Source organism: Stegostoma tigrinum, chromosome 5, assembly GCF_030684315.1.
Source record: "Stegostoma tigrinum isolate sSteTig4 chromosome 5, sSteTig4.hap1, whole genome shotgun sequence".
NCBI classification, from domain to species: domain Eukaryota; kingdom Metazoa; phylum Chordata; class Chondrichthyes; order Orectolobiformes; family Stegostomatidae; genus Stegostoma; species Stegostoma tigrinum.
This window is the reverse complement of record NC_081358.1, coordinates 6380496-6395773: the sequence shown is the minus strand read 5'-3', so window position 1 is coordinate 6395773 and position 15278 is coordinate 6380496. Positions and strand designations below refer to the sequence as shown.

The following is a 15278-nucleotide window of genomic DNA, read 5'->3' as shown; positions in this document are numbered from 1 at the left end:
GGACACACAGGAGCTTTTCCTTGAAAAAGCTCCACATTTCTAATGTGCCCATCCCCTGCAGTTTCCTTCCCCATCCTATGCTCCCTAAATCTTGCCTAATCTCAATGTAATTGCCTTTCCACCAGCTATAACTCTTGCCCAGTGGTATACACCTATCCCTTTCCATCACTAAAGTAAACATAACAGAATTGCGATTGCTATCAAAGTGCTCACCTACTTCCAAATTTAACACCTGGCCGGGCTCATTACCCAGTACCAAATCTAATGTGGCTTCGCCCCTTGTTGGCCTGTTTACATACTGTCAGGAAGCCCTCCTGCACACACTGGACAAAAATTGACCCATCTATAGTACTCAAACTAGTGCTCCCAGTCAATATCTGGAAAGTTGAAGTCCCCCATGACAACTACCCTGTCTCTCTCACTCCTATCGAGAATCATCTTTGCTATCCTTTCCTCTACATATCTGGGCAAATAGGATCAAGGAAAACTCCAAGGCTTTTTACACCTATGTACAGAACAAGAGAATGCTCAGAGAAAGGGTAGGGCCAATCAAGGATTGTCAAGGGAATTTGTGCTCAGAGCCTAGAGAGATAGGTGAGGTCCTTACTGAATACTTTTCTTCAGTAATCACCACTGAGAGGGACGTAGTTGTAGAGGAGGATGTTATGAAACAGGCAGGTAGGCTAGAGGAGGTTGATGTTAGTAAAGAAGATGTGCTAGGAACTCTGAGGAAGTTGAAGATAGATAAGTCCCCCTGGCCTAATGGGATTTATCCAAGGATTCTATGGGAAGTGAGGGGCGAGATTGCAGGGGCTTTGGCAATGATCTTTTCGTCCTCACTGTCCACAGGTATAGTGCCGGCAGATTGGGAAGAGACACGTCATTCACTTGTTCAAAAAAAGTGAACAGCGATAACACCAGAAATTACACGCCAGTTAGTCTTAAGTCAGTGGTAGGCAAATTACTGCAAAGGGCTCTGAGAGACAGGATTTATGATCACTCGGAAAGGCACAGTTTGATTCATGATAGCATGGATTTGAGAGGGGTAGATCACCCCTTCTTTGAAGAGGTGACCAAACACGTGGATGAAGGTGTAACAGTGGATGTGGTCTACATGGGTTTAAGTAAGGCACTTGATAAGGTTCCCAGAGATAGGCTCATGCAGCAGGTAAGGGGGCATGAGATGGGGGAAAAAGGTGGCAGATTGGATTCAGAATTGGCTGACCCTTAGAAGACAAAGGGTGGTAGTGGACAGAAACTATTCAACATGGTGCTCAGTTAAGAGTGGTGTACCACAAGGATCTGTTCTGGTTCCTCTTCTATTTGTGATTTTTATAAGTGATTTGGATGAAGGAGTGGAAGGTGGATTAGCAAGTTCACGGACAACATGAAGGTGGACCACGTGAACAGTGCGGAGGGCTGTTCTTGGTTACAAAGGGGCATTGATAGAATGCAGCCCTGGGCTGAGAATTGGAGATAGCGTTTAACCCTGAAAAGTGAGAGGTGATTCATTGTGGAAGGACAAACTTGAAAGCAGAATACAGGGTTAATGGAAAGATTCTTGGTAGTGTGGAGGATCAGAGGAATCTTGGGGTTCATATTCACAATTCCGTGACAGCTGCCACCCAGGTGGATAGAGTTGTTAAGAAGGCGTATGGTGTGTTAGCTTTCATTAATAGAGGGTCTGAGTTCAAGAGCCGTGAAGTTATGCTCCAGCTCTACAAAAGCCTGGTTTGACCACATCTGGAGTATTGTATCCAGTTCTGGCCACCTCATTATAGGAAAGATGTGGATGCGTTTGAAAAGGTGCAGAGGAGATTTACCAGGATGTCGCCTGGAAAGGAGGGAAGGTCTTACGAGGAAAGGTTGAGAGCGCTTGGGTTTTTCTCTTTAGAATGACAAAGGATGAGAGGTGCCTTGATAGAGGTGTACAAAATGATCAGAGGTATAGATAGAGTAGACAGCCAGAGACCTTTTCCTAGGGTGGAGGTAGTTTTTACAAGGGGACATAGTTTTAAAGTGCAAGGAGGTAGATATTGGGGAGATGTCAAACGTAGGTTCTTTACTCAGAGTGGTAGGGCATGGGATGCATTGTCGGAGAAGTTAATGGAGTCAGCCTCATCAGGGGCACTTAAGCGGCTATTAGATAGACATATGGATGATAGTACAAGATAGCGGTGGAGGTTAGATAGACCTTAGGATTAGGGTAAAAGTTCAGCACAACATCATGGGCCAAAGGGTCTGTCTTGTGTCCTCTGTCCTGTGTTGCATCTTTGGCGAAAAAGAATCCCAACCTAGTCAACCTTTCCTCATGTGTCAGACCGGCCATCCCCAAAATCAGCCTGGTAAACCTTCACTGCACTCCCTTGACAGCAAGGCCATCCTTTTTCAGAAAAGCAGATCAAAATTGCAACAACACATCCCTGCTTCTGTACTCAAAACCTCTCACAATGAAGCCCAACATACCATCTGACTTTTTACTGCTTGCTGCACCTGCATGCTTACCGTCAGCGAGTGGTGCACAAGGGCACCCAGGTCCCAATGCACATACTCCACTCCCAATTTACAGCCATTTAGGTAGCAAACTGCCTTCTTGTTTTTGCTTCCGAAGCAAATAACCTCACTTCTCCAAATTATACAGCATCCACCATTGATTTGCCCACTCACCCAACTTGTCAAGATCATGCTGAAGGATCTCTGTATCTTCGTCATAGTTCACCTTCCCACCCACCTTGGTTTCATTTGCAAACTTGGAGATATTACATTTCGTTCCCTCATCTAAATCATTAATGTGAAACAAAATGAATAATAATCTTATGGTAAAGTATAATGACTGTACTAACTTAAAACATGTATACTAAAGCCTGCAATCCCTGTGGCAACTGCAAGATCCATGCTGCCTCCCATTCCAAATAGTTTTGGACTCCTCTATCCTGGCAAAGAGACACCTCGGCTGTTCATCCTGTCCACACATGATTTTATAAACCTCTAAGGTCATCCTCAGCCTCCAACACTGCAGAAAAAATAGCTCCAGCCATTTCAGCCTGTCCCTACAGCTCAAACCCTCCAATCCCACCAACATTCTTGTAAATGTTTTCTAAACTCTTTCTACGTTAACATCTTTCCTCTAGGAGGGAGATCAAAAGTATTCTAGAAGTGGCCTAATAAATATCCGGTACAGCTGCAACGCGACATCTCAACTCAATGCACTGACCAATGAAGGCAAGCATACTAAACACCTTCTTCACCATCCTGTCTACCCGCGATTCCACTTTCAAGAAGAAATGTGCCTGCACCCCGAAACCCTTTTGTTAGGGAAGGCTCTCCAGGGCCCTACTATTAGCAGCATAAAAGTCACAGTGCAATTTGCCATACCAAAATGAAACATCTAAATTAAAAGTCCATCTGCCACTCCTTGGCCCATCTGACCAAAGGTCCTGGTGTACTCTGATCTAACCCATCTTCACTGTCAACTACACCAATTTTGATTTTATCTCTAAACTTACTAGCCATACCACCTACAATTTTTAGAACGAGGAACATTGATTAATAATGAATGTAATTTGCTAACAGCACTGAAATATTTGGTGAGGCTGTTAATTTCCCATTACCAACTACCCTTGAAAAAGTGATGGCAAGCAGTTGATGACTTAATCATCAAAAGATGACACAACTTGTGCAGTAAAGATTTACAAGGACGCTGCCAGGGTTGGAGGGTTTCAGCAACAGGGATAAGCTGAATAGGCTGGGGCTATTTTCCCTTACAGAGGTTTATAAAACCAGAGTTGCATGGATAGGGTGAATAGCCAAGACTGCTTTCCCCCAAGGTAGCGGAGTCCAAAACTACAGGGCTCAGATTGAAGCTGAGAATGGAAAGATTTAACAGGAACCTAACGGGCAGAATTTTCACAGATGCCAATGCATGTGTGGAACGAGCTGCCAGACGAAGTATTGGAGACAAGTCCAATTACAACGTTTAACAAGGTATCTGGATTAGTACATGAATATGAAGGGTTTGGAGGGATATGGGCCAAATCCTGGTAAATGGGACTAGAGTAAATAGGACATCTGGTCCGTGTGGACGAGTTAGACTGAAAGGTTTGTTTTCATTCAGTACAACTCTGACTATGTTCGGATATCAAGCGCAAATGAAGAAAAAGATACTTCATTTGTAATTTTCAGAGAAAATGTATTGCCGAAGTTATGCATCAAGAAAAGTACAAGTAGGAAACCTCAACATTTCTTGAGTTAAAATATGCCTTACTCATGTGCACATCTGTCCTAGGCCTGCTGCAATGCTCCAGCAAAGCCTAACACAAATTGGAGGCAAAGCACCTCAATTTCCATTTAGGCATTTTGCAGCCTTCATGTCTCAACACCGAGTTCAAGAACTTCAGAACATGATCAATATCCTCCATTCTCATTATATGGCAGGAGCACTGCAGTGGAGGATGAGGTGGAGAGAAATGAGTAATCTTTTATCTGCATGTGGTTACTCTCATTGCCTCCTATTCACACCAACACCAATTCTTCAATTATACCTTTCCTCTGCGGTAACGAGCATTCCCTTTGTTTATTGCACCATATGTTTCCTTCTCCATGAAAAACCATCTTCAAGCCTCCTTCAGTTTGGAAGAATCATTTTGCACTCGAGATTTTAACTGCTTCTCTCTCCACAAATGCTATCTAACAACTTGCTCTCATACGTGGCTATTATTAGGAGATACTAGTTGAAAAACAGGGAGATTAATATCCACTTCCTCAATTAATTACTTTCCAAAAGTAATACAATCACATGACTATATTTCTGATTTTTAAAACAGCAAAAAATGCCTTTTAAAACAACTTTCTGCACACTTGTTTTCACCAACTCTCCTGCTCTTAGAACTCATTCATTAGCCTGATTTGTCTTGGCTCCAAAAAAAAAATCAGCATCACTAAAATGCCCAGCTGAAAGTTGGCTTTTGCAGCTCTTAGTTTCGCACCTGAGACTGGGAACATCACATGTTGCAATGCCATCTGATGGAATGGTCTTGAATACTATTAGCAAATGTGAATAGCCACTGCATATCTAAAGAAACCAAGTCACAACTTCACAATTTAAGTTCACATATTTAGGTCCTGCTCATTACAAGAAATAAAACCTATAAATTAAATACATTAATTTTGTAGTTTTAACAGCAAAAAGTGCATGCATCCTCAACTGGAAATTAATTTCAAAATTGATTCAATCTAGTGCACCAAACACTCAAGTCATGCTGAACTCAAAACAGTTGAAGAAAGTAAAGAAAATAGTAAGACAGACCAGAGTATAATAGGAGGAAGATTTAGTGCTATTTAAGGTGCTGAGCTTTCTTTGGTTATGGTATATTCCACTCTGAAAATCAAATCAGAGAAATAATGATCAATATAGCTAAAGCTCAACACTCACAAAATCAGATTGTCACATATTTGAAATCACAAACATTAAAAAAAACTGTATTAGCAATTTCTACAACATTACAAAATAATTCATAAAATTTAAAATCGTCAGTTTTGTGCAAGACTCCAGGGTTTTGTCTCAACAGGCTAAATATTAATAAACTAACCAAGAGGCCATTATTGGAAGTGGACAGCTTCTTCCTGACTGCATGGGCATTGTTGTAAACAGAGGTCTGGCAGTGAAAGACAAATAAATTCAAGTTAACAAAATATGCCAGGGCAAATGCCATGTTACAAACTTGCCATCTTGAACATCAAAACTCTGAAATGCAGATTTAAAATAAACATTAAAATTGCCATGCTGACAGCCATATTCAGGAGAAGAATTTTTCCTCTACAAAGAGTTTTTTTTAAATAAAGTAATATTCCTCAATCTTTAAAATGGACTTTGGAACACTGCTTTCTCAATGTTCAATTCTGAAGCAAAGGATTTTGACATTTGTCAAGGCGCATATGTACAGATAGTCACTTGGATTTAAAATTCAATTAGTTTACATACAGCTCGTGAACTTTTATCAGGTTGAATTGACTTGTCCTTTCCATAAGATATCATCTACAATCCAGACAAGGAAAGATATTGAAATAATGAGAAACAACGTAATATAGACACATCGATGCACGGCAAATCAAAATGAAAAAAATGAAGGAGAATGTGCATTTAAATTTCTTCCTCTTCCTCCCCTTTGTCAATTAGATAAAGTACTGCAAACATTTTATAGTATTTTGATCAGAAGAGTCACATTCAATTGTAGCTGTCCCTGAAACTTGATCAAGTCACACACACTTGCAAAGGAAAACCTTCCATATAAAAATGGTCACTGTTGGAAGTAGTACACTGTCATTGTAGTTTTTACATTCATGTTCAAAAAAAATCGTGGCTTTTTATTGAAAGTTTAGTTTAAAAGTATATAGTTTGTTTCTTTTAACGTGCTACGCTGCTCTGTTTAAAACACTATACACGTATTAGAAAAAGCCACCTTCATGGTCAAACATGGTTCACATGTCCAACAATCTGTTCCAGAACGTTTTTGAACTACGTGCAAAAACAATAGCAGCAGAAATAAATAAAATAGGCCATCAATGTGCTATTTGTTTGGGAAAAATGTCCTTTAATTTGCTCGACTTGTTTTCTCAAAATGGGATTTCAATAAAAGTGACAACCAATCTGGAGTTAAGTTGTTGATCTGAATGCTGCAAAATAAAAATTGAAAACCCCACCTAAAACATTTCCGAAATTGCCTCAAAGAGTTGAGCATTCAGGGGCAGAGTTCATGAGTCACTTGTTAATGAGGCTTATTCCTGTCCAGGACCCTGCGTTGAAAGGAAGACTGAGAATTAAGTGGCATGAAATGGGACTCTATTTTTAAACTGTCTGCATCACATGGACTTTGATCCCTCTGGAATGTTTACATTACTGCAAGCTGTGACTGATTTTAAAAAAAAGCATTAAGTCATAGGACAGGCCACCCAGATTAACCATAGAGTCTAGTCATTTTGTCGTAGAGTCATGCATAGAAATAGACCCTTCAGTCCAACTATCCATGCTGTACATGTTCACAAACTAAGCTAGTTCTACCTGCCTGTATTTGGCCCATATCTCTTCAAACCTTTGATTCATGTACTCATCCCAATGTATTTTAAATGCTGCAGCTGTAATTTCATCCATCACTTCCCATGGAAGTTCATTCCATACACGAACCACTCTAGGTGTACAAAAATTGCCTCATGTCCTTTTTAAATCTTTCCCCTCTCACCTTAAAAATATGCAATTCACCCCACCCCGGCTTTTGAACTCACCCCATGTGGGGAAAAAGGCCACCGCTATCAATGCCACAAGGTCTATAAAGGTCACCTCTTGAAGTCTTCTGCTCCAGTGAAAAGAAATCCAAACTAATACAGCCTCTCCTAATTCAAACTCTCCAATTCTGGCAACATCATCAAATCTTTTCTGACCCTCACCAATTTAATAATAGCACAGTGACCAGACTATATACAGTACTCCAAAAGTGGACTCAATATCCTGAGCAACCTCAACATGTTCCAACTCTTGAACTCAATGGTCTGAGCAATGAAGGTGTGTGCTAAACAGCTTCTGAACCACCCCATCTGTGATGCAACTTTCAGAGAGCTACGCTTTTTAACCCCTATATATCTCTGTTTTACAAAACCACTGGAGATCCTAAGATTCACTCTCCACGTCCTGTCCTTGTTTGTTTCACCAAAATTTCAGATTGATGTAATGGCAAAGCACCATAATTGTAAGAATTTACACCAAAACGTCAGCCCTATGGGTTCTAATAGCACAGTTTCGTAAAAGAAAAAATGGGCTTAACTTGACAAAAGATAGTGGAGGGAAAAAAAAAAGTGTTTCACATTCCCAAGATCGAGGTTACCAACTTACACTTTGCTTCTGTTTCTTGAACAGAGAAATTCAGCTGCAGCTGTAGCTGTAACCACTACCTGCCAAATCTTTAAAAGCTTGCAACCTGATTAGAAGATGTCACTCTTCTTTATATCTCCAAATTCTAAATTTCGTGAGGCATTTTTCTCAATTTGAGGATCCTTAAACAGTGAATGAAAGAATTCAGAGACAAAATAGAACTCTCCTTTTTGGGTAGGGAATAATACTTTGAAGTCCTGAGCATAAGCAGTACAGATTTACTATTGTTAATTTCCAGCTAATCATTTTCCCATAGCAGGGTCATATTATTAGATGCTGTTCTAGCCAAACTTGAGGAGATGTGGGTTCTCTATACATAATTACTCTAGAAGCTTAAATAAACTAGGTGCAGAATACATAACATGAATCACCCAAATGCCATCACTTGTGTCTAGTGTTTTTGATCTTAGCTCTCATACACTTTACACAAGCTTATTCAAACCTTCTCTGGTTAATTGGGGTGGAGGTAGAAATTGGACAGTGCTACCACAGATTTTGAAATGGTTGCACTTCCAATAAGTGCTAAATCTATTATAAATCAGCTTAAGCAACAACATCATCAGAAGCAAAATGAAAAAGAAAGTAAGTCAGAAGAGATGTTATTATAACATTCTACTGGAGAAATAGTACAGAACCAAAATGTCTTCTATGATGTAACCAGTCATTCAAATCATTGTGTCAACGGTAAAAATGGCATGGTTATACAAGTAGATGATTTGCTCTTGAACGAGAAATAACATGATTAAAAAGCAAAGCCATTAATTACCTTGTAAAGAACATGCAGGACTATGAAGAAAGGGCAGTGAAATGAAAGTAGACCAGTCTAGCTGATCAGTGAGCATTGGTAAAGATCCAACAGGCCAAATTCCCTTCTTTTTATTGTTTGCTTCTGTAGGATTCAGAGTAAAACTACTGACAGTATAGTTTAACATGTCATGAACTGACATACAGTTAAAATGCTTGCATTATTGAAATATCATGGTCTAATGACGGTCTACTGATATTATCAAATTAAAATTTCATACATCATGACATTCAGGAAGTCTGTGCAATTCTTGTGTGGAGGCACCCAGGCTCAGGTTTGATAATAAACCATAGTTTTCTCACCTCAGAAGAATTGTGTTAAATAAATGCATTCGGAACTTGGCTTGAGGCAATCTTACCACAAACCAAGGTATCGACATACACCTCACGTTCTTTTCTTGAAAGTGTCTTATTTTGAAAAATATGGCCTAACACCTGCACAGTAACAAGGCCCCTACATAAAGGCATTACGAAAATACTATGCACAAAAACATGCCATCTGGGTTCATCTGACCTCTATTTCCAACTGCAAAATCTTTGAAATATGCCAAAAATAGGATCTGCAATGATTTTAATCAAAAAAGGAAAAAGAAAAAATATGATGGGGCAACTTGGAATTCAACGACATACACAACCTACTTTCAAATAAGTGGCACATCATAGCACAAAATCTCAGCAGAGTTTCTTATTCTATATTGACCAACATGATTCCAAGATTTCTTTTCCAGAAGTACAAGAAGTTGTCTATGAAAATTTGATGATATCAGGATTTAATTTCACTGACTTACTGGTTTTGTAGGGAGGAAGGGGAGTCAGGAAACAAGCGTATTATAAGTTTACTTATTTTGAGTAAAATTCAACCAAGTGACCTATGCAACCTAAGTTCACTAAACAGCAATACATTATTACAAATCATGATGAACATAAAGTTTATTCAAGCAACAAACTTGCTAAGTTCCAGTCTGAGAACATTTACTAATTAGCAAAGTGTAGTTAGCACCTCACACAGCTAATTTGTAAATATCTTTCCACTGCAAGCCATTAATTACATGCAGTCTATCACACAGATAGGTAGCAGCCAACACAGATCTCTGCTTTACAAACCACAAGGTCATTTCGTCTTGAGCTGCTTCTCTGAGACACACCCACATCAGAGGAGGAACACTTAAAAAAAAGTAAGGTAGGAATTAAAAAAATTTTAGAAATATCATGCTGTTCCAAAAGTCTGGTTTAAAATACACTGATAGTTCTATGGGATTACACAAATAATCAAGATTTATATATTTGGCGCACAAAGTGAAACAAACCTCAAGTTCAAAAAAGCCAAATTAAGCAAGCTGCTATTAAATTTCTACAGCTTGCAAATGAGTACAAGCTTGTTTCAAGAATGTTGATATGTGGAAGAACTCTGATGTTCTTTTACAAGAAGGAAATTAGTGTACAGTAGTAAAAATGTTCTACTGTTGTGGTGCTAGGCTTTAGGTGACATCACATCTGAAATGTCTGCAATGTTTCGGTCCCCATAATTAATAAGAATACGCTTGCATTCAAAATGGGACAGCAGCAGTTCCTTCACTTGGTTCCATAGATTAAAAGATTATGCTATGATGAGAGGCCAAGTAAAATGGGTATATGCTCTGGAAGTAAGAACAACGAGACGCAAATTCATGGAAATATAAACAATTCGAAAGAGTCTCAACACAGCAAGTACTAAGAAGTTGTTAGCCAAAGATGGGACATCCAGAACTTGGATGCAGTGCCTCAGGAGAGGAGGTTGACCACCTGGGAATGAAATGAGGACAAAATATTGTGCATCTTTAGAACTCCTGATTCCAGAGCAGTGAAGGTAGTGTCAAATATAGTTAATTCTACAATTGAGGGATTTTATCTCTCGGACAACCAAAGGATGTGGGGAGTGGATGGGAAAGTAGAGTTGAGATCAAGGATTAGCCATAATCTGACCAGAGTGGCTATGTAGTGTACAACAGGTTCTGTTTCCTATGTTTCTGCACAAGTCATGGATGCTTGGTAACTTCAGGAGACGGCACTTTTAATAAGAGGTAGTAAGAACTGTCGATGCTGGAGTCAGAGGTAACACAGTGTGGAGCTGGAGGAACATAGCAGGCCAGGCAACAGAGGTGCAGGACAGTTGATGTTTTGGGTCGGGACCCTTCTTCAGAAATTTCTGAATTCCCAATCCAAAACGTCAGCTTTCCTGCTCCTCTGATGCTGTCTGGCCTGCTGTGTTCCTCCAGCTTCACACTCATCTCTTACTTCTTTTAATAAAACTTGGGGGTGAACTGGCAACTTCCAAGGATTGTTTTGAACTGAGGTTAGAAATTGTGAAATAAGATTCCAGCAGTAACTGGTTATTTTTCATAAATTAAACTCGAGTCACAAAATCCTTCATGTTACTATTCAGTTAACAGCAAATTCTATTAACTGTCTTTCCGATGAACTGGTGTTTACCTTTTACTTCTGTGAAACACAAGATATGGTATTTTTTGCAGCTTTTGAAAACACAACATCTCTCAAACAGTCAGAATAATGTAAAACACAACTAAAATATAGTTATGTTTTATATTAAAACACTTTGTGCCAAACCCTTCAAAACCTCACTTGGTCTTTTGGTTGTGGTATTTAAGTAGAAAAATACAAAGCAAATGATTCTGCATAATTTTGCTACGGGCCCAAGCCTTTGATACCGTTGTGTGCAGCAGGCAACTGTTGATGGAAAGGAAAAAGTACACACAAAGAAAGCTAAAATTCATCCTCAACAATAAAACAGAAACTCAGTTCTTCCATGTGAAGAAGTCTCGAACTTGAGTATTGGGCATTATCGCTAACTCACATTTCTGTCTACATGGGCTTATTTTCAGGTTATCGTGAGATAGAGATTTACAGCAGAAGATGTATCAGCCGAAATCATTGTTTTTGCACGACAAAGTTACAACAATCACAGACTACGTTTTATAGCCTAAGTTGGCATTCATTGAGAAAACTATTTTATGACAATAAGATAGTTACTTCTATTCCTACCGTGTCCCATACTATATTGTTTTATTTATTTAGGCTCAATAAATCTCTTTTTGTTGTCCTAGTCATTTCATAGTAATTTTGTATGAACTCTTTCTATTTTTGTAAACCTTTCTGTAAAAGCTATATTATTGAAATCTGGTTAGCACATTGCACATTTTTTTTTCCAGAATTCTGAATACAGACATATTCACAAGTACTATTTGCCGTTGCAGCTCTATAAAACTTTGGTTAGACCGCACTTGGAATACTGCGTCCAGTTCTGGTCGCTGTATTATAGGAAAGATGTGGATGCTTTGGAGAGGGTTCAGAGGAGGTTTACCAGGATGCTGCCTGGACTGGAGGGCTTATCTTATGAAGAGAGGTTGACTGAGCTTGGTCTCTTTTCATTGGAGAAAAGGAGGAGAGAGGGGACCTAATTGAGGTATACAAGATAATGAGAGGCATAGATAGAGTTGATAGCCAGAGACTATTTCCCAGGGCAGAAATGGCTAGCACGAGGGGTCATAGTTTTAAGCTGGTTGGTGGAAAGTATAGAGGGGATGTCAGAGGCAGGTTCTTTACACAGAGTTGTGAGAGCATGGAATGCGTTGCCAGCAGCAGTTGTGGAAGCAAGGTCATTGGGGTCATTTAAGAGACTGCTGGACATGTATATGGTCACAGAAATTTGAGGGTGCATACATGAGGATCAATGGTCAGCACAACATTGTGGGCTGAAGGGCCTGTTCTGTGCTGTACTGTTCTATGTTCTATGTTCTACGTTATTCCTAGCTATTTGCTTGGAACGAAGCTGGGAAATCCACACAAAAAGTTAATGAAGGATGTATTTTGTTTCTGTTCAGAGACAAAGATTTAAGATCTGTATGCATTTGAGCTGCTTAAGGTGGTTTATGAACTGCTGCCGTATGGCCATCATTCACCTTTGATTTATCGAATGACAACAAAAACAGAGGCAGTTGGCAAATACATTCCAAGCTATTTTCAGGATATAAAACAAAATGGCTTGTATCAAAAGTAAGCCGGTAAAAACGTAATGAGTACTGGTGATGGAACTCAAGTGAAATACTAACCCTTTGGCTGCTAGCACGGTGAACAGACAAGGCATCATGATTTGTTGCCTAATAAATTAGAAGGAAAACAAATTATTATGAAGCCAGGTTAATCCATTGTTGTGTAAAAAAAAAGAGGAAAAGAGTTTAAAAAAAACAAACCATGTGATGTCGGCTAGGCCTATAAGAATGCTTGGCACGTTCTGTATTCTCCTGGGAGGAAGACAGTGAACAGGATCAGAAACACAAATGAATATACCAAACAGCAAACACAAGTCTTTCAAGTGAATAAACAGTTTATTCTGTGCAGAAAACAAAAGCAAAAATATATTTAAGACGTATCTACAAAAATGCTCTGAAGAAGCAAAGCGAACAGTCTATATAAAGACTAGTAGTTCATAGGTTAGAATATTTGTTAAGCCACAAGGCAGTTTTGAAATTTTATTTCTTTAAAGCTTGCTTAGCTTAGAAAAGTAACAGTCATTGTCAAATTTATAAACCCTTTAATTCCAATAACAAGCCTTCCAACGGGTGTCTCCTCCACAGTACAGGAAGTAACAATCAAATTAGCTGTTGCACTTTGTCATGAACTGACTGCAACTGAAACTGTCAATGTACTTGGAAAATTTAATTAGCAACAATCATCTTAACAGTCATGCTGATGGGGCTCTCACCTCCATCAATATCTGTCCCAATTTTGGGAGACGGCTGTCAATCAATACACACCATAAGCCTATGATTGTCACTGCTACTCTGACAACACTTCTTCACATCCAGCTTTCTGTTAAAAACTTTTATGACCCAGTTTCTCCACCTTGGTCACATTTGCTCAGACTATACCATCTTCCCTAGTAGTGCTTTGCCCTAAACCAAGGGTTTCCTTCCACTGTAGCCAACATGGGATCAACATCTATCCTGTTTCCCACACATTCGATTTCAACGTTGCCAACCTCTCTAAGCCACTCACTCCCCCTCAGCTGAAGCATCGTCTCAGCCTAATACCTCTACGAAGCATAAATTCACTCATCAGAAAGGGACAATAAAGTCTGATTCAATCCAATAAAACTTCCTCCCACATAATGCCTCCTTTCTTCCTATAGTACAGTGCAAAAAATATTCCTCTTACATTGTTGATTTAACAGTGTTAACCAGCTTAGGTCATAATGTCTTTGATATTGTGGACAGCAGTTTCTTGACATTTCTCACTTGTCCTATTTGCACCTTCTCTAACTTTGGTTCTGAAATGTTTTGGTCGAAGGATGCCTTTTAAAGTGAATGAGCCATGAAATCAATTTTGATCTACAAGGATAAACATCTCGAACACACAGGCTTGCAAATCTAAAGTTTATCTATTGACAGGAATTGTTTAGAGATTTTCAGGCAGTCCAACATTGAGGTGAACATAGGCGGTTGGTTACATGAAAGGTACCCTTACAAGTTCAGCAATATACTAGCCGAAGATTTCATTGTGCTCTAACATGATTTTAGATTCAGTGGCTCTAATGAAGAAAACTACTTCAGGTCCAACTCTTCATAGACTGACTACTCACTGCAGAGCTGCTAGATGTTTCAGAATGATTCTCTCCCTGTTTAGTGGCTTATCTACACTGGAATATCACTGACATTTTACATTTAGGAGCAAGCCATTCAGCCCATCAAGCCTACTGCACTGTTCAGTAAGATCATGGCTGATCTATGGCCTAACTCTAATATGCCTGCCTTGGGAGCATACCCCTTGATACTTTTGTTGAACGAAAATATGTTGACATTCAAATTTACCTATCAATTTAACTGTTTGAGGGAGAGAGACGGATAGAGAGAGAGAGAGAGAGAGAGAGAGACGGATAGAGAGAGAGAGAGAGAGAGAGAGAGACGGATAGAGAGACGGATAGAGAGAGAGAGAGAGAGAGAGAGAGACGGATAGAGAGAGAGAGAGAGAGAGAGAGACGGATAGAGAGAGAGAGAGAGAGAGAGAGACGGATAGAGAGAGAGAGAGAGAGAGAGAGAGGGATAGAGAGAGAGAGAGAGAGAGAGAGAGGGATAGAGAGAGAGAGAGAGAGAGAGAGACGGATAGAGAGAGAGAGAGAGAGAGAGACGGATAGAGAGAGAGAGAGAGAGAGAGAGAGAGAGAGACGGATAGAGAGAGAGAGAGAGAGAGACGGATAGAGAGAGAGGAGAGAGAGACGGAGAGAGAGAGAGAGAGACGGATAGAGAGAGAGAGAGAGACGGATAGAGAGAGAGAGAGAGAGAGAGACGGAGAGAGAGAGACGGATAGAGAGAGAGAGAGTGACGGATAGAGAGAGAGAGAGTGTGACGGATAGAGAGAGAGAGTGACGGAGAGAGAGAGAGAGTGACGGATAGAGAGAGAGAGAGAGAGAGAGAGAGAGAGAGAGAGAGAGAGAGAGAGACGGAGAGAGAGAGAGAGAGAGAGAAGGAGAGAGAGAGAGAGAGACGGAGAGAGAGAGAGA

The 15278-nt window shown here is 39.8% G+C and overlaps 1 protein-coding gene across 1 annotated transcript in view; it reads right to left on the bottom strand.

Moving 5' to 3' along the window:
• The window catches only part of lrrfip2 (leucine rich repeat (in FLII) interacting protein 2), a 163379-nt gene that overhangs the window by 85652 nt on the left and 62449 nt on the right, over nucleotides 1–15278 (bottom strand). The window contains exons 6-11 of the mRNA XM_059645778.1: nucleotides 12973–13023; nucleotides 12832–12879; nucleotides 9830–9889; nucleotides 5981–6034; nucleotides 5589–5654; nucleotides 5306–5377 (exon numbers count right to left, since the gene is read on the bottom strand). Of these exons, the coding sequence (XP_059501761.1) occupies nucleotides 5306–5377; nucleotides 5589–5654; nucleotides 5981–6034; nucleotides 9830–9889; nucleotides 12832–12879; nucleotides 12973–13023 (351 nt within the window). The remainder of the gene's footprint in view (nucleotides 1–5305; nucleotides 5378–5588; nucleotides 5655–5980; nucleotides 6035–9829; nucleotides 9890–12831; nucleotides 12880–12972; nucleotides 13024–15278) is intronic.